The sequence below is a fragment of the Agelaius tricolor genome, unplaced genomic scaffold (genome assembly GCF_023055355.1).
Source record: "Agelaius tricolor isolate 1412-34295 unplaced genomic scaffold, bAgeTri1.0.p SCAF_7, whole genome shotgun sequence".
Classification (NCBI taxonomy): domain Eukaryota; kingdom Metazoa; phylum Chordata; class Aves; order Passeriformes; family Icteridae; genus Agelaius; species Agelaius tricolor.
Window position 1 is genome coordinate 30,357,001 of NW_027269267.1, and position 23,167 is coordinate 30,380,167.

A 23,167-nucleotide genomic window follows, 5' to 3' on the forward strand; every position below is an offset into this window, starting at 1 on the left:
GTAGGTCTGGTTGGGCTAGTTCAAGTCAAAATGGAGACGGGGCAGATGATCTCTGTCTTTAGAGGTGCATGAAAAAAGATATTTCAAAGCAGAACACAATCTCTCCACTTTGTAAGTGCAGAGACATGCTGTGTGGAAGGATGCAAGCTAAGATGCAAAGTTCTTAATAGTTTCTGAAAAAGAAACAGCTCAAAAGCCCAATGACCTTCAACATTAGTTTATGTCTTTCCAGAAAAAGTGTAGGTTTGTTCCCAGACATGAAAGGAAAAGTATTTCTCTATGGAAACCAAGGAGCTAATTTTCAGTTTAAGCAGTCATCAGCTGGCAGATGTTTGTGGAAAAGCTTTCCTTCACAACTGGAGCCAGGAAAGCAGTACAGACTTACTGACTGGGAACATATGACACAATTTCACAGTCTATCTTCTCATAGCTGAATTGCAAAAGACAGTGTGCCCAAAGACAGGAAGGAGAGATGCAAAGAATATCAGGATGGAGGCTGAGACTCAATGCAGTCAGAAGTGGACCAAGGCAAGTGGTTGAAGGGTCAGGATTGGTGGAAGAAGTAGGGACTCAAGAGACAAACAGTAGAAATAACAGCATAATCCCTAGTTTTGAATAGCAGTATTTTTCTGTGTACACTCACAACAAACATGTCATTCACTACAGTACTATTTCTCTAACTCACATCCTCCATCTCTTTGACATACAAGATACTTAATTGGTTTTTTCCACCTTGGAGAGCACAGAATGCCCCAACCCATGGAAAATAATCAGGCCTGTACTACACAGGAGGTTGTTCATGGGATGATTCCTTTCTTATTCACTGTAAAAACTGGAAGCTAATAAGGGATGAAGCAGGGTTTGGAGTAAAAGAAGGATTTTTTTTAAGGATGTGAACATTTCCCTTGAGAATAAGATTTCATCCTTAGCTCTGCCACAAAGCTCCTGTGGAATGACAAGAAGTCACTTAAACCATACTTGGGTGATTAGTCCATTCTTTGACAACCAGCTGGATCATTAAATTATTTATTACAAATGTTACAGCAAAGAATCTTTGAATTTACTGGCCAAACAAGATAAGCTGCATGTATTACTGAGTTATTAATGGTTGTTAATGTCCCTGATAAACTCAAAGACATGGCAGATAAGCAGTAGTTTAGAATACCTTAAGAAAGCTTTCTTAAGGGGTTTTTCTTTCTTCTTCTGCAGTAGTACTAATCAGAGTCATCCTGTTGACAAAAAAACTCAAAACACAAAAAAAAATTTCATAAATTTCATCTAGGTTTCATCAAAATTCAGAGAACTGTTGGACACTTTGTTTCTTTCCTTCCATCCTGCTTGTGTGTATTCAGTCTGAGTTATAGGAGCACAGAGCCCATAGAGCAAACTTAGCTTTGAAAAACAGCATTTGAGACCCTGCCTTTAAACTATGGAGAGCCACAAGTTCCAGGCAGTGGATACAGGAGATCCAAGCTTTTGTGGTGTTCTGAAATGCTCTCTGGAGCTTGTAAGAGAGCAACAAATAGCTCAAGTTCATTATAATTTTATTTTCAAGAATGTGTTAAGCTATTTAATAATAAGTTGCAAAAGTCTATAATACCTCAGAGTGATGCATATGTCCCTCAGCCTAATGGCATGCCAAGCTAAAATATCCATGGCATGCCAAGCTCTTCTGTTGGGTTTAGTCTAATTTTGCTATGTCCACGAATAAAAATGTAGGCAAAGTCAACAACTTCTGAATGCAAGAGGTCAACAGGTGAGCAAACAAATCACATGCAACAAAAATTAATTGTGCTAACTTCAAAACTGCCCCTTTCTTCAAACAAAATATACACATGTTAACTAGTTGTCCTAAAAGCACAAGCTCAGACCAAGTGAAAAAAGCTGCAGCCATGTTAGTCACTACTTACCAACCTACTGTGTGTCATTAGGAGTCTGGCATTTATTTTCATGATCTAAATTTAGCTGTCTTACATGAATCCGTACATGAATCTGAATCACTCTTACAGAGCTTTAATGACATGAGAAATGTAGGAGATTGAAAATACATTTTTATCAACATCTGCATTTAAAATTAATCCATTACAAATGCCTTGGCGCACATTATTTTATTGTAATATACAAATACTTTTTGAACTCTGAGCTTATCTATTAGAACTTTACTCAGCTCACATGGAAAGGCTGAATGACAGCATAAGACCACAAGCATCCATGGGATGGTGATATATTTCTGTGGGTGTCAAAAAAAAAAAAATTGTATGTCCAGTTTTAAGTTAGATATATAGCAAGGAGCCAAAGGCTCCCATCTCATGAGCTAATTTGAAGTGGTCCAGCTCCAAGGAAAACATGCCAGGAACTAAACTCAAAGCAGCTGCACCTAAACACTCACACCAGAAGAAGAACAACCAGGCCTGAAGCACTCAGCTGGACATCACCTGGGACTTTGCTGGCCAAAGAAAATAGCCTGAAATTGAGCACAGTGCCACAGAGGTAGAGATGTGCCACTGGTATAACTGAGACAGGGTCTGGAGGGCAGGCAAGGTGCCCTGAGGAAGAGAGGAAGCAAAAGCACTACTGCTCACAGGTGACCTGCACCGAGAGTCATCTCTTTCCTCTCCCTCCCACCCCACCATGCTGAGGGGGCTCATTGTACAGTTGGCCCTCTTGCACCTATTTTGCTCAAATATATGCTACCAACATAATAAATGAAAGAGATGGGGAAAAAGGAAATGTTGAAACTGAACCTAGAGAAATCTAGGAACAAGGATATTCTCTGAAAATTAACTTCTGCTTGTGCAAACAAGCTGTGGCATACTCAGACCTCCTCAAAGTATTGCATCATAATAATTTGTTTTCAAGAATAATAAGATTTAAGTCATGATCCGCTTTTAAAAGTCATTGTAAAAGAAGGATTTAATTAGTTTGCTTAATAAAAAAGAAACAGAATGAAAGCAAATGCTAAATATCACAAGCACTAAATCGAAAAGACAAATTTGGTGATTGGCATATACAGTCTCGGACTGCCTTTGCACAATCACTGTGTCCCATACTGGGTAGACAATGAAAAACTTGAGTTACTGATGTAAGAGAGATTAGGGGATTGCATTTGGGTAAACCACTATTCTGCTTTTAAAATGAAGGTTTTAAAAAACCATTGTGCAGGAACAGGCAAAAATCCTGACATGTAATCCCATAAACTATACAATACCTCTGTCAAGCTTCCAGCAGTCATGGTTTGACAGCTGGTTTCTGTGCTCTAAAGCACTCTTCCAGGGATGGAAGTTGGATGCCACTGCCATGTATCATTACTGCACTCTTTTCTCCCTGCCTCCAGTGACCTGACATCCACAGCAGAGACATCTCTCCTTCTGCTTGCTTGCAGTCTGTGAGATCTGCTGGCCTGAGCCAGGAAGCTCCTGGGGTCCTCACAGGGGTGGCATTGCTCCATCTTGGCTCCCACTGCATGGCCAAGAGTGAATGCCACAGAAGCAGCCATTAAACAGTAAAATAAAATAAACAAACAGAAAATGACATTTAAGAGAATAAGTGGAAAACAACATAGTAGCATTTAAGGACTTCCTTCTCCTCCTCTGTGCATAACAGAGGCACTTGGGCCATATGAAGAGCTAAATTATCTCTTACATCATGATTTTGTTTAGAGACTGGATCATTCCACCATTAAAGCCAACTCTCATTAAGGGCTATTTTCCACAGGCAACTGGCATCTCCTGGCAGATTTTAAAAGACTAGAACTTTTGGACATGTCTACAAAGACATATCCAGCAATTGTGATTAGTGTTTAATTCTTCCAGCCCTTACAAGCTAGTGAGGTCTGTAAATATGAGCAAGGAAGATTTAACTGAAGAAATAATAATAACACAGTAATTAAACTCTTAGATGGCATTTTTTATCTTCAGCAGTCCAGCCTTTTCCAATGGAGGTAAAGAACACAAAGCCAGAGGACATGATTCAGCCTTGCAGGAAGACCCCCTGCTGCCACACGTCAAATCCTATTCATAGCTGTACCCAGCTCTAGGTTTGAAGTAATTTCTTTTCCTCCCATTACTCCTGCTGAGATGCTTTCTCAGGACCTCACTGCTGCAGTGACTAGAGGCATCTAAATTTTGGTTACGCATTTCTTATGCCAGTCTTATTATGCAGTCTCCTTCATTAGCAGAAATAATTACATGCCCTTACTTTTTTACTCTCCCTTTGGATGAAATTATGGGCAATTATCATGGCCTGATATATCACTGCCCTTCCAGTCAGAAGATGAGCTCATATTGCTTATTCTCACAAGTTCTCCATTCCCCCACACTCTCCCACCCATATTTATGTTCTCCTATGCAATTCATATTTCCTAAATGGCACCACTCAATATGGTGGTGCCATTTAGGCATCAACGAGACAGTAGTAATCATCATCATCTTATATGTTCTTTCCTATTAAAAATCAATCAGTCACAGAGTTCTGCCACTCCTAGGTGGAGAAATGAATCTCAGTTCTTTCTCTACCATGCTTCTTCCTGCATTTTACTGGCTTAGATTCATCTGAAAAACTACCTATCAACTGTGATCAAAGAAAGGGCACTTCTTTCTTCTCTGAGCTGATAGATCTTGTCTACTCACAAGAAGGAGACCTGTAAGAAAGCTGGAGAGGGACTGTTTACAAGACCATGTAGTGACAGGACAAGGGACAATGGCTTTAAACAGAAAGAGTGTAGGGTTAGATTAGATAGTAGGAAGAAATTTGTCACTGTGAGGGTTGTGAGGCACTGTAACAGGTTGCCCAGAGAAACTGTTGGTGCCCCATCCCTGAAAGAGTTCAAAGCCAGGTTGGATGGGGCTTTGAGTAATCTTCTAGTGGAAAGTGTCCCTGCCCATGGCAGGGGGATTGGAACTAAATGATCTTTGAGGTCCCTTCCAATCAAAATCATTCTACAATTTAATGATAAGAAGGAGGACCAAGTCTCCAGCATTCACAGGCTAGCAGAGTAATGATGGTGAGACCAAAGAAACCACTGTGTCTTGCCCACACTCTCCTCTGGAATTTTCTCAAACCAGTTGAAAGATCAGCCATGGTAAGGCCCAGTCAAAGCAAAAATAGGGGTAGTAACATACTGAGGGTACATGCAATCACACCCTTTAATTACTTTGTTCAGCAGTGTCTCCAACTTGAAAGCCACAAGTCACTTGAGAGTCTTTTTTTGCAAGTAAACAAACAGTATCAACTACTTCCAGTCATAGCCTAGCCCCCTCAGCATTTATGACGAAGGACATTTGGGAGCCAAAGCAAGCAAACATTATGATTCATTTATCCCACAGCTTAGCAGATGGATAAATGAACCCTTTATAACCAAGGCAGAACAGGACCTCTACAGCTTTAAATGAATAGCACCATTTAAGCTTCATGAGACAGAAGCACTGGCAATGCCTCATTATCCACAAAGGAATCAAGATGTGCATTTCCATGAAATTTATGTACGTATAAGGGCACAACCCAAAAGATGACAAACTAGTAAAAACAGTGAGCGAGAACCTTCACTTCTTATCAGGACTGAGATACTGACCTTTTCAACATGTTACAAAGGAGTTTGCTGCTTACACCTGAAGTCATTGTCAGGTCCTGGGACAATTTAGACTGGGACAAAAACTTAAAATGGGTAGAAGGGACACACAACTATAAGAGCCAAACTATATTTGCAGTTAAAGATTCAAAAATGGATGAATTTCCCAAGCTCTAACAAGTGAGCTTGGTTCCGCATGAGTTTTCAGAAGTTTCCTCATTATTATTACTATTATTATTATTATTATTATTATTATTAGTGCCTGGCTGAAGAATTTCAAGAAGATAATATGCTCTTCTTGAAAACTGACTGGAGTTATATTTCAGTTGTTTTATTAAGCTCTTTACATTGTGTATACTAGGTAATGTATAGACTGATAGGGACTGTGGTTTCCAGTGCAATGAACACACTAAAACAGAATATATATATACATATATGTATATAAGTGGTTTTCTTATCAATGACATGAGTTTGTCCACTGGAAGCAAGCGAGTTTATGATATTTCCTTTCCTATGTAACTGTTTTTTCCAGTTTTCTGCTGTAGCCCAGCAGAGCCAGGAAGGAGCAGGCAGACACTGTCAGCCATGGGAGCTGATCTGGCTGAGTGCTGGGGAAAGGGTGACAGGCCCCAGCTCACCTGCAGTCACTCAGCAGACTTCCTCCTGGTCCCAGCAGGGCTCTTGGACTTCAGCCATGCACACAGGACAGCTCGTTCTTTTCTTCCTCTAATAGCTGTGGCACTTCATGACCACACAACCTGTGAGCCACAAATGTTTTTCCAAGGCACCAGCTAGATATTTTCAGCCTCTCTCTTATGTTGGATTCCACAATATGTACCTTTGGGCCTGCCTCTCAACCTCTTATAGTATTTTCATTCAGTGCAAGCCTGTGCTTGCTCTGCACAGAGCTGCCAGCATTAAAGTCATTCCCCAAGAAAGCCCAGCAGCTTTGACTACATGACAAGGTGTCTCTGGGCTTTAGACTGATTCTTTTTGTAACCTCTCAGATAACCCGAAATCCAATGATCCACAACCAGTCATTCCTTTATCCATGAATCCATGCAGAATAGATTAATCTCACTTTGTCTTAAACTGGTGGAAAAAGACAGACACCTCTGAGATGCAACTTATCCCATTTATTTTAGGGACCAGAGAGAAGTCTTTCTCCACTGAGTGGAGAGGAAACATCAGTGGCTATCTTGGATTATATCTATTCCTTTAGGGTTTGTGAAGGCTGGATGAGAGGTACCCCACCCTAGGCTATACTAGCTGCAAGGTTATGGATAGGAAGTTCTCAGCTCCAAAACATAAGAACTATTTTTTGCTTTTTTTTTTTGCCCTGCTGGACCTGTTGCTTTACAGATTTGAGGCAGAATAATCATAAAATCTTTAATTAGCTGTTCATACCTAAACCACTATTCCTGGCATATTTCAACAAGGACGTCCTCATCCTCCTGCATGCATGCCTTCCCTCCCTAGCTACTAGAATTAAAAATGTAACTTTCTTGTCTTGATCAGTGAAGATCAACTCTGTGTGCAGGTCAGCCCTTGTTTTCACTTGCTCCCACATTTATTTAAGGGTTTTGTTTGGGAACCAGCAGATGAAATTATTTGGTGCTCTTCACATTATATTTAGGTTCAGTCTGGGTGCTACTATGATCAAACATCAGTTATGCCACCTATTTAGATGGATAAATGACATCAAGATCACACACATTGAAAACTAGAAAATAGTTGTTAACTCAATTCGTGTTTCCTGAAAATAACTTTTGCTCAAGAAGCCTCTATACTGGATGCTAACTCATGCCAAGACCACGGTACACCAGTTTTTTCCTCTCTGTAGGTGTGCCTCTGAAGTTGTTGCAGACAGACTAGCTCTCTGGAAAATGCTATAAACCCACACAGTCCCAGGAACGAGGTGACCTTGTCCTCATTACATCCATAATTTTTCCAAAGAGAAACTTTGTTGTGCAGAGCTCTGAATCCTTCATGTTCACTAATACTGTACTTCTTTTCAGGTTTGGGAAAGAGCTGCCATCCTCAAAGAGACATCTCATATCTCACATCTCTCTTCCCATTCAACTCACACACCAGCATTTTGGTTTATTTGTTTACCAGTTTTTCACATAACATTTTCAAAACCTAGATAAAACATGCTGCCCTTGTGTATAAAGATGCAAATCAGTGTAAAGCATTTACATTATGTAGGTCACTTGTTCAAATCTATCTGTAAAATATTTACATTGTGTAGTTCACCTGAAGACATCTACTTATGAGGAAAGCCATCAGAATATTGTACTAGTAGTCAGAGAATCAAATGTCACTTCATAAAGGAAAAGCCTACTCTTCTCCAAACTTGCATCCACCTTTTTCCTATCTGCCCATAAAACACTGGTGGTCCTTATCATCTTTCATATTCTACACTTGGAAGCAGTGAGTCCTGTGGTGTTCTCTGGATGCCCTTGACCTAGACTGCGTCAGAACTCTAATCTCTGTGCCTGTATCTTCACAACAAGCATTTAGAGTATTTAAAGGGAGGCTTTTGTGGGAATCTCATTACATATGAATGTTCTTGCTAATAGAGTGAAGATTTCTTAACTCAAGCCACATCCTACTCTTCAAAATCCTTCCAGATATTTATTGGGCCAAATTCAGAGCCAACTAGAAGTGGTGATGGAAAGGAATAAGGTCATGGTCTGTCTCAGATGGATGTGAGCCATTCACTTCTCTAGTGTGATAAAATTTGGTTTTTGGAGTCAAAGTTTTTCCTGATTTTTTTTTTTTCTACAGAGTTTGAAAATCCTCTGGGATGATTTACATGAACAAAAAGCTTTATCTTTGGTGCCTGTGAGAGATGTTGGTATTATTTAAGTATTGGTAGAGGGAGAGGTGTTGATGCAGTTATGGATCTGTACTAATCTAGGCCTTAATGCAGGTTCTCTTCCCTCCGATATAGATGAAGATAATGCACATTATATATCATGTAACGATTTCTCAGCTGTCATGAGTGGTATCTCTTTGAAGAGGACGAGAGGAAGTAACCAAATAATTTTACTCATTCTGACCCTCAAAGTACAACATGGTCACTGATTATTTATTGCTCCCTTATGATTTATGTCAAGACTAGAATCCAGCTAGGTTAACGTAACAGGCAGTGTTTTGCATCCTCTGTAACCAATTTGCATACTGCAATTTAAAGGACACAATCTGAAGCTACACCAGACTGGTCACAAAAGGGCTGGAGGAACAAAAGTGTGAGACTGTTCATTATTACTGGCAATCTGTCCAGTCACTTCCAGGAATAAAACTTTTTATTAGCCAAATCACTCCCAAAACATTTAAACGTCCCTCCAATTCTTTCCTTGGCAAAGATGACAACATGTTACAGCCGCTTATGAATCTCTAGCTACAACATATTGGTAGATAAAATAGAACTGAATTCCTCTGTGTACAGTTATCTTTTATATAGATAGAGTTATCTCTGGGGGAGGGATATTCTGACAGTCTATTTAAGCAATGTGTAATCCAAATGGTGAACAAATTTAGTTTTTCTGTGGAGAAGTTCATAGATATACAGTTGCCATGACAACTGCATTTGGCTCTGAAAAGGGAAAACAAATGTCTCTTTTTAGACTCAAGTGAAATAAATTTAGTCTGGTTGCATATAAAAATTGCTTTTTCCCTCTGGTGTCAAATAGTCCTTCTGCAGCAAGCTTCCTTAGCTTCCCTTTTTAGATTTTAGGGGTTTCTTTTCCTTTTTAAAAAAAAAAAAAAAAAAAAAAAAAAAAAAAAAAAAAAAAAAAAAAAGAACAGTACATCTGTTGGAATTACAAAGGGTGAGAGCACCTCCCTCTCCCTACCCTTCCCATATCCACAACATGATTTTGTGTTCCAAAATTCTACAGATGGCACTCTAGTTACAAATAGAACCAAATTTCCTGCATCTATGCAGCATAAAAATGAAAACGTATATTCTTAACTTCATCAGATCACAGAAGACTGGGAAAAGTGGGAAAGAGCTGTTATTATTGGTCTGTTGGGAATGAAGTATATTAGGTCTGAAATGCTCGCTGTGTCTGATGTAAAGATAGCCAGGGTGATTTTTTGGTTCTGTTGGTAGTTGGAGAACCCAAGTGGATTTTAAACCTTTGGTATTGTATATCCTTTATCAGATCTACTCTTCCAGCACTTGTGCATGCATATCCCTCCCACGATCAAACAGGCGAGAGCAACAGGAATCATTGCAATGTACCAGGACAGACCAACAGCTGGAAAAGTAAACAAATTAAATATTAGAAAACCAGAAAAAAAACAATGAACTCCCAGGAACACAGTTCTCTAAGCTCAAGTTGGAAGAGGAGAAATGACGGTAGAAAGGATGTCTGCAAGTTAACCTTCCAGCAGGGCTTATGACCTTTGAAAGGAAGAGATCTATTGATTGAGCACTCTGGGAAATGTGTTCATGAAGATAGGAGGAAGGATTGGAAAACAACAGAGAGTGAGAATTTAAAGTTCAATCTTTTGCATACACCCCATTTTCTGAACCCCTGATCAGGAGCAGCTGTGTGCTTTCTATCTTGGTTTATTTAAAGCAGAGACATTCCAAGCAGGAAATCCAAGCACCTTGTGGAGCATGAATACTCAACAATTAGTCCACCCTCAAGTTGTGTGAATAATTTTTTCCTACAGAGCAGCTTATAAATTAGTAACAATCGACCCAAGACTCAGAACTTCTTCCTAAATCTGGCTAATTTCCAAGGCAAGTGTCTGTCCAGACCATTCTGGATTATTCCAATGCATATTGCCTCCTGGTGCAGCTCATGGAAGACAAGGGCAGCCCATGATCCAGCAAAATGAGTACAAATCCCTCATCATAGGGTGCTGGAGTGAGTCATAACTGATAATGAAGTCTGAAAGAGTTCATGTGCCTTTCTAAGACAGCGTGAGCAAGCTTTGGTGATTCACCAACGTCATACAAAGAAACAATTAGCATTGCTTCACATTGTTTGTACAGCTGGCTCTTGGCCAATGGTTTTCCACACTGCAACATTAATTGCACCGAGTTTAAGTCTTCTCTTCCCATTACCAGAAGCCAAAGTAACAACACCCATCATAATTTACACTTCTTGTTGTTTTGGCAGCAGTCTGTGCATGAGGAAAAGTAACACTCTAATAATTCATTCTGTTGTTGTCTTTTTTTCTTCCCTACTTGTTGAGGAACTGGAGGAGATTTGGCTCTACTGCAAAGAGAGTTTGCCACTAGTCTCACTGGAGCACTTATTTCACAAAGTGTACCTAAATTGGAGTCTTATTCAATAAAGAGATATCCCAGCACAGACAGATCCTTATCCCTGCATAAAATGTCAGTAAATGACCTACAGAAGGTGAATTTTGTGAACGGGCTGTATCAAAGACTACAGGTGAAAGAGGCAACCAGATTTTCCGCAGGCAGTAATTTATCCCAACACTAGCTCTTACAGTACAAACAGATCAGATGCTAATTTAGCATTAGAATATTAATAAAAATTATCAAAAATAAGCAGTAAAAATAACTACCTTCCTGCTTGACCCTTGTTGGCAGTTCTTGGTATCCATATCTGTTCTGGGCCAGACAGGTAAAGTCTGTGTAAAAGTCCACTTCTTCAACAGAATCAAAAATCAGTGGTACTTCAATGAAGTTTTCACCATTTTCTACAATTTCTCTGGAAGAATAATAAAGATTAAGTGTTAATTATTTGAATAAGATGGTTTTTCTCTATTTGATATGTTCATTCTAACAGCACATTGCAAGAAAATGCATTGGATATTGCTTCATTTCTGAACCAGCCTCTCAGCATTCAAGGATGCCTGTTGTCTTCAGCCCAGTTGTGCTACTTGAGTCCCAGTGGGCAGTACCTATCTTGCAGCTTTTGGAGTCTAGAGGGGAAAAAATACCTGGATTTGTCTTGCAAAAATAAAGAAAGGGGAGGGGGAAAAGGCAAGTGGAATTCTGTGTATCTTTGATACATTAGCATTGGGCAAGGACCTAGTTCCTTCTCTCTGACCACCTAAGGTTAATTCTTACAATCAGCAAAGGACATATGAAAAACATAACCCTGTAAATGTTCTCTGAGAAAACTGAACCACCATTCCTGTCTATCATGTGCTCAAAGCCAATAGCTCAATGCAAGAAACTGTCCAAGAAGTTTCCAGCTAATTTCAACATGATTATTTTAGGAGTCCCACTATTTGAAAGTGGTTTTTTAGCTGGAGTCAAACATTGCCCCTTGATACCTTTTAGCCATTACCAGAGCAGTTGTCCATTATAAGCCTGCAATGCACAGCAGCAATGGAATTCCCTGGGTGCTCCTTCCAGGAGCTCTTTGACATAGATTTCTGCAAGGAATTTGTTTTCCCAGGGGCATTTGAGCTATTTTGTCATGCTGCCATAATGAGGGCTTCCAACAGAACTGGGGTATCTCACACACCATGGGTCCTGCAGGAACCTCATCTGTCACTGTCAGTGTCCTTGTGCAATTGCATTATAATATACAACAGCAATAATGATAGTGGTAAGCATAACAAAAATAATTTTTTTGTTTGTCCAAGTAAGAAAGTTCTGCTCTATTCTAAAGCCTGTAGAGACTATAGCTGCAGCACATTTTTATGGTTCCTGGCCACAGGTTCAATGCATTTTCACTTATCCATATAAACAAGATTATAAATTAATATCCCCAGTCATGCTGTGGGGAATGGGAAAACCCCTAAAGGCTTGGGCATACAATTGAGTTCCTATGTTACCTCTGGCTGCAGCATGGCCAGGCTGTTATCTGGCACTGGTGGCCACAAACTGCCAAAACCATCTCACATCCATAACAGTTAAACATTCTTGTCCATCAAAATACAGATGCCACATCCCCAAACTCTGTTGGAAATGGCCCCTAGCCCATGCTAAACCCTAATCAATAACCAGAAACCCTTTGGGAGGATGCTAGCTGGTGTGTGACCAGTTTAGCAAGTAACAGCAGAGGCAATGGCATCCCAGATCCAAGGAACCTTCTGGGCTCTGTCCACCAGTACAGGCAGAGCCACTAGGCAAGGGTAATGATCTTTTTGGACACTCTAAGCTACATGAAACAATAAACAAAACAAGCTGATTTGGTCCTTAGTGAAGAGATTTCAGTCAGAAAGTTCAGCTCACATTTACAAAACCACTAGAGGTGTGCCTGGATGTAGAGAGTTACTCAGGTAACACATCACAGGTACAGAAAGCAGGTATCCTTCCCTTTCCTAGTGGTAAAAGCCTTGAGGTATGTAGCTATGAGACAGCTGAAAGACAGCTCCTTGAGACTGGGAGACACAATGAATCAGGGCAAGAGGATGTGGAACATCCTGTTTCTCCCTCCCACCAATATTCCCTTCAGTGCTACCCTAGCACCTGTTCTAGCACTCAGTGGGTTCTGAGTGAGTCAGTTTAACTCACTAATGTGGAAAAGAACAAGATTAGGGGGGAAATAGTGCTATTTAGGGAAAAAAAAAAAAACAAACAAACAAAAACCATCAAACCACTAGGTAATTTTCTGTTGTCTTAGTGTATTCTGAGAACCTCATGAATGTGAGGGAGAGAATGTTGCCACTTTGCTGGCATGGGGTAAGGAGAGAGGTAAGAGAAGCCCTGGGAAGGATCAAGTCTCCTTGCTTTCCACTGCAGTCAGCCCTCACAACAGCTCAGTTGCTCATGAAAATGTGCTTAAGGTTTGTCTCAAAGTTGCCTCATTTGCAAAATACCATGTCACAAAAAACAGAGATAAAGCATTTATTTCACTGACTGGGTTGGGCTTGGGGGTTTTTTGCTTGTCTGCCTTTTTTTTCCCTCAGCTCTCACCTTCACTTCAGATCTGTCCATTTCCCATTTCATTACCTGGCATTCAGCTGCACTGGGAGCCCCTGTAGCACTGCAGGTTAGAACAATAAGCACAAGGAAGCACTTTCAGCCAGACTTACTGTCGTTCCCCCTCTGTAACTCTGCTTTGTTTATAAACCACGTCAACGCTGCTGTCATTTGCCAGCCACTCCACATCAGTTTGGAAATGGCTGCCCAGCCCAACAAACACTTTGCATGGGAGAGTCATCTTGGAGCCTGTCAAAAAAAAAAAAAAAAAAAAAAGAGAAAAAGATTGAAAAACAATTTAGACACATATGAAGAACTACTCTTTCTTTTGGTGAAAGCCAACAACTCCAGGGGGAGATCCCATACAAGTCAAGAACCACTACTTTCAAAACTGAAGTTAATCTCCAGATTGCTTTTGATCCCCTGCTCCTTGGCAGCAAGACCCTTCAGTGCAGCAGTCCTTTCTGCTGCTAACCAAATAATTTCCCTATTGCAACACTTAGCAACTCTGGCACTAAACACATTCCCCAGAGGCAAGGCTGTGTCCCTGTGGCCTTGCCCTTTCTGACATAGTGCAAAGGGCGCTGTGTGATTTACCCCTCTGGAGCAGCTGCATTAACCAGCAGCACAGCTTCACTCACACATGCTCTGAGTGAGGACATTTAGCAGAAGGTTGGACCTCCAGGGATAAAGTGATTTTGCAGAAGTTCTGAAATTTTTAATTGCTATAATTACTGTAACTCAAGGATAAAGAGATTTCAGACTGATGTGTTTCTATATTTTACAGAAGTATAGCTATATACCCAGAAGACAGCACATGGTTGTAGATGTTAAAAAGCAAAGAATACTCTAGAACCAACCTTCAACTAATATAATTGAAATCAAAAACCTACAGCAATTTATGCCAACAAATTACACCATAAGAGGACCTGCTCTAGTTTTTCTCTGACTAAACGTTTCCAAATATGATGTTGGGCCTTACCAAGAGCAGCTGATGTTGTCTTTTGGGCTGGATACACAATTATCGGGGTAATTCTCTTCTCTTGTTCTTGGCAGAAAAAGAGAACAGAGTCAGTGCTAAGACAAGAGAAAATGCGGGCATGGCCCTAGAACCAGAAACATGCCACTTCAGCCAATATCTGTCGTCTCCTAGGAAAGGATTTGATTGCTAAAGCCGCTGGCAAGCAGCGATATTGCCGCTCCGAGCTGGGGCCCCGCGGCTGCCGGGCCGGGCAGGGTCCCCCAGCGCCTCGGGGACGGCGTGAGGCCTGCGCGGCACGGGCGCCCCCTGCCGGCCGCTCTGCACAGCAGCGCGCCGGGCCCCGCCGCCATCCCCGCGCTGTGGCACAGCGGCCTGTCCTCGTCTGTGACACACGGCCTGTCCCCTCGCTGTGGCACAGCGGCCTGTCCTCGTCTGTGACACACGGCCTGTCCCCTCGCTGTGGCACAGCGGCCTGTCCCCTCGCTGTGGCACAGCGGCCTGTCCTCGTCTGTGACACACGGCCTGTCCCCTCGCTGTGGCACAGCGGCCTGTCCCCGCGCTGGGACGCCGCCAAATGGCTGATCTCCGAGCTCCCCCGAAGGCCTCGGCAGTGACACGGCCCCTCCTGCCCCCAAGAGATCAATTATTCCGTTTAACAAACACGGGCACTTGCAGGAGAGATCCCCACCCTGCCGGGAGTGCTGTGGGAGCCCCTTCAGGGCCAGGACAAGCACTCCCTTGGCACGGCTGAAAGGCTGAGCATGAGCTCCTCTCAAGAGTTTCATTAGCAAAGAAGAGGTTTTCTTATGTGTTGTAATGGTTTCATATGGCCATCATTGAATCATAGAGCCACAGAATCTTTTAGGTTGGAAGGAACCTTAAATGTCCCTAAAACCTTTCTTAAAAGTTTCCTAGGACCACTAGTTCCAACCCTCCTGCCATGGGCATGGACACTTTCCTCAAGACCAGGTTGCTGAAATCCCCATCCAACCTGGCCTTGAACACTTCCAGGGAGCAGGGATGGGGGCATCCACAACTTCTCTGGGCAACCTGTGCCAGTGCTCCACTACCCTCACAGTAAAAACTTCCTCCTAATAGCTAATCTCAACCTGCCCTTTCAGTTTGGAGCCATTTGTCCTTGTCCTGTCACTTCATGCTCTTGTAAGAAGTCTATCCCCATTTTTCTTACAAGTCCCCTTCAGGTACTGGTAGGCCACAATTCAGTCACACGGAAGTCTTCTCTTTTCCAGGCTGAATAAACCCAATTGTCTCAGCCTTTCCTTGTAGGAGAGGAAATCCATCCCTCAGATCATCTGATACTATTCTTACCAACAGTCTCCAGTTGAATTGTCCTGGTGATTTCATACTCCACACCTTCAAATGGAAATGACATCTTGCAGGTGTAATACCCTCCATCTGTTGGTAGCACAGATGTCATGATCAGAGACGCTGAACCGTTCAGAATGATGAATCTTTCATTGTCCTCTTCCAAAGGCTGAGCATCCTGGAGAAAGGACAGTAACTGGTGTTATGACTCAGATAGCTACACCCTAATTATCTATTGAGAGAGCCAAATTATCTCTGTCTCTCTGTTATTAGAAGTTCACTTATTGCTGCGAAATCTGAGCAGTTCTGCTTTCCCACCAAAGCATGAGTTCTTTTAATGTGTATCCATCTCTAAAATGTCTTGTGGCACTATATGTGTGAAGTGTGAAGAATTGCTATTTTAATCTATCTATAATGTGTGTGCATAGTTCTTCCATAGTGCACATTTTAAGATGGAAAACATATAATAGGCTCATCCTTGAGTCATCTTAGAGCAATCACACAAGATTTTAGTACCCATGGAGTTTTCCACAATGTTATCCATACGTATCCATGTGTATGTATCCATACTTCCCATACATGACCACAGAAGAGTAATATTCTAAGGCATTCTTTGAAGACAAATACTGTAATCATGCAGGATTTCACATAACTGTTACTTACCCCATAAATTATTAGAAATTCCTGCTCTGTATCCCTAAGGCTCTGTTCATACACAGTCTGGAGACCTGCTAGGAGAAATTATGTTCTCCCTCATGAAGGCAGGGTACTCTTTCTTACATTTGTAACAAAATCCATATTGAGGAGGGCAGCCTCACTTAGATAAAGTGGGTTATATTCCACTTCTGAAGGGAGTCTTGAGCAGCAACATTTTGCTGGTATAGTACAGATCATAACCTAGGCACTGCAAGCCAGCCTGTATATTGCATCCTATGGTAAGGCTACAGCTGCACAAGGCAGAGCATGTGATCACAGTGGGAGTGTAAATAAAAGCTAAACTGAGGTATTATGGAAATGCAAGAAGAATCCCCTGCTCTCCAGTGTGAAATTGAACAGCCAAGGATGTTGTATTTGGTCTTAGTGGCAAAACCAGTCTTGCCTACTTGAAAAGCAGCAAACTGGGCAGTTAGGCAAGAGAACACTCCAGGCATTATGTAATTCATCCACTATTTCCAAATGGTGTATTCCAGTTGATTAATGAAAACTACCCCACCTGAACACGGAGGCAATATCCCTGGTAGGTCCTACTTTATGGGATTCACTAGAGGGGCCATGAAAAGATGCACAGTGCCAAAGAGAAGGGCCTGATATGAGGTGGCAAACCCTGGAGTTGGGTAAATAATCTAGCCTTATAAACAGTTGCACTGCTTGTGAGAGCATGAAACATGTGAAACATTTCACCCTGTGCTGAGTGTGCCCCAGAAAACTTTTCTTAAAATGTATACATCTGCCCCAAAATTCCCAGTATATTACACTATGCTAGTGACTTAAGCAACATGATATTCAAGAGAAACCTTAAGTGAATATTTATGTGCCAAGCTGGGATGAGGCTATGCACAAAGAGGAAGTAAATGTTCTACCTTGTACCACTTGAGCTCCAGGCTTGTCCTATTTGGTGTAAAATCCCACAGATCAGGACAAACAATCTTTCCAGCGGTGAAAGTGAAGAGGACCTGGGGATAGGCAATCTCCCAAGCAGCTGTTTTCTCCACAACTGTGAGGTGGATTGAGACCTCAGCACAGTACGAGTTGTTCCTGGTGACAAAGCAGGGAGAGGTGAGCCCCCAAGAGAACTCAAATGACACCCTTGGTTTCCTCCTGGCTCCATTTCCCTCCTTAACAGAGGCCAAGACTGAGATCACACCAGGCTGGATGTTGGAAAATCACTGGTACTGTTCTTTTGGCACAATCAAAACATGTTGCTGACACATATCTGCCTCAGACCTTCAGTCTTTTCCTTTTTTAGTACAAGTTTCCTGTGCACCTTTAGGCTGCAGCATGATTTTAACTGTGTGAGGAGGGGGAACATGTTAACCTGAACAGTAGCAGATGTGTCATGAACCCTCCCCCATTTCCTTGGAAGAGGTTTTGACTGTGAAAACCCTAATGATTAAATAAAAAGCTTAAAGCATGTACTATGATACATCTGCAGTTACTATTGCACAACCATAGACATTTCTGCAAGTACATATAATTTTCTGTAGCAAATAAGGCGTTCTGGCTTTGAAAGTTTTGCAATATTCAACTTTTCTTTCTGGCCCCAACTGACAATCACTTCCAGTCCTAAGGAAGACCACTCTGGGAAAGACAGATGCTTAAATTCCACTCTTTACAACCTCTGGAAGCCTGCTTCAGAGATGCCTTTACTCAGGGCAGTGCATGATCCTGGAAGGGGCCAGTGAAGCCAAGGAGGCTGGGCTGCCACCTCCAGGAGAGCAGCTGTGGGCTGCAAGCAGACAGACTGACACTGTTGCCAGGGCACTGTGGCCATCTGTCATATACAGGCCGGATGCCCAAATCCAAAATATTTGCTCCACAGAACACAGAAGCAGAGATCTGTGATAGTTTGCTGCTACCTTCAAATATAAAAAGATCTGCTGACTTCCCTGCAGGATAATTTGTAAAGGAAATGTAACTTGCTTGTGCTTTATTAATCCTGTAATAATGTTAGCAATGAATTTACCTATTTGGGTCTTACATGTCTTTTTCAAACAAACTTCACAGCATTTTGTTTGATCTCTCAGGAACACTGCTATAGTGCTATATATTGACAAAGTGAGGCAGAATAGTCCAAAAAGGGGATTTAAAAGCACTCTTGAATATCTCAGGCAACTACTCTGTTCTAGAACAGTATTTGCAACCTTTTGCTGTTTGGGCTTCACTATCAGTGTCTTCTCCTCTGCTCCACAACTGAAATTGCTGCTGAGATATGGGAAAATGCCAACGTAACATGCTGAGCATGATTTCTCAACTTGTCCATCTCTTCTACTGCTGACTTGCATTCCTCGCAAGGTGTGCTGTGCAAGCAAGGAGACCATGCTATCCACAAGCAGCTCCAGGAATGTAGAGATATGTTCTCCAGTATAAACCCCAGAGCCAAGTGCCAGAGGTTTACTGAGAGGCTGGCTGGCAGCCGGAGATGTCAGGAGACAGGGACCTGGAACATCTTCAGAAGTTCAGGCTCTAAGGGTGATGGGATTTTTTGCCTTCCTTGGTCCTCAACAAATCCAGACCCTGGCACCTCTTTTGACATAGTACAGTGTGCTGTCAGATTGAAAACACTCAGAAAAAAAATTACCAATAGGGCTGAAAAGAGCCATGGCTAAAGTCTCAACTCACTGCAATACCACAAGTCTGGTACTAGCCTAGTAAACACACACTGGGTCTCATGAAAATTCTTGCAACAATATCAAGTCAATCAAATTCTGGCTTAAAACATGACTCGGAAAAAAAGTGAAGACCAGAAATATGGAAGTGGGAAGAGGAAAGCCACTGCAGAGCTACAATGCCTTATATACGCTTCATAAGGCAATCTGCGGTGCAACAAGGGTATTTGTGCTCAGCAAACCCGCTGCCTGCAGCATGTCCCATTTGTCATAGCACTGACTGGCTCAGAGCTAATTAGGAGAAACTCTCTATACAATATTCTCCTATGAGATTGTAGTCAAAGTGGCAAGCCTGTGTCACCATTTTTCCAGATTTCAGTACTGGTAACTATAGGAGACACACAATGCACTCTAAGGGTCCTGACTTCCCATATTTTTTCTCTCTAATAAAGTCAGCAAGGAAATTATCCAGAAATGCTCTGAATATAGCTGGAGTTTACAATCAAGGTTAGAAGACATAGCCACTTTTTAGTGAACTAGATTATCTTTTAAATACCTACCTTCTTGTGCAGATATATACTCCTGAGTCTTCTAGCCTCACTGGTAAAAACCAGAGTGCATTTCCTTTTGCCCAGATTCTTGAATCTTCATCTCTTCCTGATATCATGGTGTTTGAACCATTTTTATACCATGTGATATTAGGGGTCAAGGCAGAGAAATCCAAATGTTTGTATCTGGGGGAAGGGCATTTCAGAACCACAGGTTCTCCATGAAGTTCATAGTAGTGTTTGAAAAACACGGTGTGATCTGGGCAGTTTTCTATACAAATCAGAGATATTTTTGCATTACTGTCAGAGAGGAACATTTAAAAGAATGGTGAGGAAAACAGAAGGAAAAAGACAAATGTACACTTACCTGTGTTCTTGACTTGCTGGAGTCTGAAAGCAGATGCACCTACTGTGCACGTCACCAGGACAAGGAAGAGCCCATGCATTTTTTTCCACAAGAAATCAGAAGAAGAGGGCAGAAGGAAAATATTTTGAAATCTACAAGGAAGTTTATTACAAGACAGATTATATAATCAAAATACTCAACATTATCTGAAGAATTAACTGCTATTTTTCTCACTCCAGACCTGGGGAGCTTTGGTCCATCCTCAGTGAGCAGAAAGGTGTCTCCATCCCTAGTTTATGGAGGCTGAACTGTGGAACCAGAACATCTGGCTGGCACACACATATCACTTTTGGCCCTTCCCTTTCACTCCAGAAGATGAAAACAGCATACCACAAGATGCTGCTGTCCCCCCAGCTTTTCAGAGTGACAACTGTGGGTGGAAAAATTTAGCTCTGCTTATTTTGCAGTAAGATGTGACTGAGGCACAGGTCAGCTGCTTTGAGTGAACTGTAGTGTAGTAGCTTGGGGTGGACACAGGGGCAAAGTAGGCCAGCTAGTGTGAATCAGGCTGCAGGAAGACTTCCTGCTACAAGCAGTGCCAAGCTTTCTTGTCTCCAACAAATATTTCTGTTGGGACAGAAAACATTGACTCCTATGGCATGTATACCCATCTTGCTGGTGGTGCACAAGTTTTCAGCATGGACACTATTACCATCTGTTCTAAAAAAAAAGATAAAGAAAACCCTGAACAAGCTGTTCTGAAAATCAGACAGGGTGGCTGCTAAGGGAAAACAAAATTCTCCTCTGCCAGTCATTCATCAAGTGTCATCTGTATGGACATGAAATGGGCATGGCACTGAATGCTTCTGCTCTGCCACGAGACCACAGCTCCTGCTACTCTCTTGATTGATTATGCTTTACCTTGGTGTGCCATGGGCAAAAATATATAAAACATGCTGGATAGAGGCACTAGTTTATGCTCTGTATAAGGAACTTATGAGAAATACAGTACACATATCCACATGATACGTTATACTATTTCCATTTTATATACAGAAATGGAAATTGCATGCATTTAACATTACCTTAAAACTATGATGAATATTAAATGACTATACAACTATTTCAAATCAAAATAAAATGAAATATTTCTACCAATATAACAAAGACATGTTCATAGGTATACACCTTTGGACATCTTTTTGCATCCCTTCATGCTCATACTTCCATAGTTTTAATCCAAATTTCTTCCTGTTCTAGTAGTTGTACTTACCTGACATCTGATTGTTTGACTACAATAAACTATTTCCAGATTATTGTCATCTGTACAACACCACAAAACCAACCTCTTGCTCAATAACACTCTTTCATAACCATGGGTCATACTCTTAGGTCTGCCTGGGTTTCCAGGGAATTGGTATGGAGCTCTAGCCTCTCAGCTACACCTGAACCGGGTGTTAGAGGCATTAACAAGCCCCACGGTTCACATCAATACCCTGTAGCGGGTGAGTTTCTCTCTCTTCAGATCCTGACAAAAATACTTGGTTATTCTGTTCAGAGCCTTCTGGTCCCTTTGGTTTAGTAACTAACAATCTCCATAAGCCATTTGAGGGTTTAGGGAAGGTCTTCATTCCCAGATTTCAATCAGATTCACTTACCTGTGTTTCTGTAGTCTTTCAGCCATAAGCATCTCACAAAAAGAAACTATCAGACTGAAAATTCCTGGTGAGGATCTTATATAGGGTTGAGCTCAACACACAGCGGAAATTTGTCTCTCATTGCCCAATCAGATTTGTGTCAAAACCAAGTAACGTTTTAGACCCAACTTTCTTTCCTTCCGTAGAGTGAGGATAAGAGAAACAGAGGCACAGGCAGATAGAAAATATGTGTTTGGATTTCCCAAAAAAAGGGGAAATGACTGCTAAATATATGACTAATTTTCCCCTTTTCTGACGAATGGTAGCTTGCATACACTCATGTCTTCACATGACTATTTCACACACTACCTCAAGTAAAAAATTTCATGGGTAACAAAAGGTGCACTGCAGCATAGTCAGCAGCTAAATAATTGCAGTTTTCATATTTTGTGGTTTATCAAACTGTTCATAAATCTTCTGTGATTTCCCAGATCCCTGGTGAATCACAAATGTGCTGATTCCCCTTTCTTCTCATAACATCCATTTTAGTGTGACAGCCTGTATTAAGGCTCTCTTGCAATGCGGTATAAAGAAGTAACAGCTAGAAGCAAATTATGGTTTCCAGGCTCATGGGGAGGAGTAAGAAAAGCACTATGAATTGTGGCAATTTTGGCCTTTTAGAAGAGGGTAATCAATTGAGGGACTGCAGTTCCCAGATAGACTAATATCCTCAGATACATCTAAGAAGGATCAACAATTTTCAACAGCTTTCTTCAGAAGGTTTCTGCCCTGGCTTTCTTTTTATCCATAAAATATTTTGATCTCATGCAGCAGTGTAAGGACTGCTCAGGCTTCAGTTGTTCTTCAAGTTTCAGTTGTTTATCTGGAGGTGCAAAAGTTTGGTTTAGAATAACTCAGGAAGAAAGGAAAGAGAGCAATAAATTTATATTTTTTTAGTAGATGTCTGCTGAGAAGGCCACGTCATTTTGCGGTTAGCTATCACTGAGTATTTATAAACAGAAATGTGCAAGTCTAGCAGCTATATATATAGAGAAACTCTCTTAGGGAAGCTGGTGTCGTTCTGTGGTTTCGCTCTGCTGATGATTCATTGATACAGCTCAAGATGCTGGAGCGTAGCTGTGAAATTCCTGACTTGAGGACCAGACTATTCCCCATACGTCTCACTCATTGCTCATCTCACTAGATAGATATTTCCCACACCAGGGCTACATGCAGTTCCTTGCCACAGTTGGGTGGATTTTGCTGTCCTTGGACATGCCAATAAAATAATCAAAATATCAAGAAATATCTAGTCTTCTGGAAGTTCCTTGCCACAGAAACTTTCAAAAGGCCTCTACAAGCAAGGTGTGTCTGTTATCCCTAGTCAATGGAAGGGGAAATGAAAATTCAGGCATCAATGGATGGATTCCACCATTTCTACAAGGGGCAGTTAATGTGCCAGCTTCTTGTAGGAGCTCCCAGATTTTGCTGCTCCTCCTGGAGGAATTTACTCTGTTATAGTGGCTCTGTGGCTGATAATTTTTTGCATCCAAGAACTGCAATCCC

General features: G+C 41.5%; 1 protein-coding gene across 1 annotated transcript; it reads right to left on the minus strand.

The window, feature by feature from the left end:
* Positions 1 to 6,682: 6,682 nt before the first annotated feature.
* On the minus strand, positions 6,683 to 21,689 carry IL1R2 (interleukin 1 receptor type 2). The gene is made up of 9 exons (XM_071430785.1): positions 21,623 to 21,689; positions 19,986 to 20,116; positions 19,631 to 19,889; positions 17,325 to 17,499; positions 15,748 to 15,922; positions 14,419 to 14,484; positions 13,550 to 13,685; positions 11,123 to 11,268; positions 6,683 to 9,834 (listed from the first exon to the last, which is right to left on the minus strand). Exons 1-9 carry the CDS (start codon positions 21,652 to 21,654, stop codon positions 9,707 to 9,709), a joined length of 1,248 nt encoding a protein of 415 aa, XP_071286886.1. The 5' UTR covers positions 21,655 to 21,689; the 3' UTR covers positions 6,683 to 9,706.
* Positions 21,690 to 23,167: the final 1,478 nt, after the last annotated feature.

Coding starts and splice junctions, on each gene's coding strand:
- IL1R2 (XM_071430785.1), bottom strand. CDS start 21,654: ATGCTTATGGCTGAAAGACTACAGAAACACAG. Junction 13,686..14,418: donor GACAACATCAGCTGCTCTTG/GTAAGGCCCAAC, acceptor TTTTTTTGACAG/GCTCCAAGATGACTCTCCCA. Junction 11,269..13,549: donor GTTACAGAGGGGGAACGACA/GTAAGTCTGGCT, acceptor TTATTCTTCCAG/AGAAATTGTAGAAAATGGTG.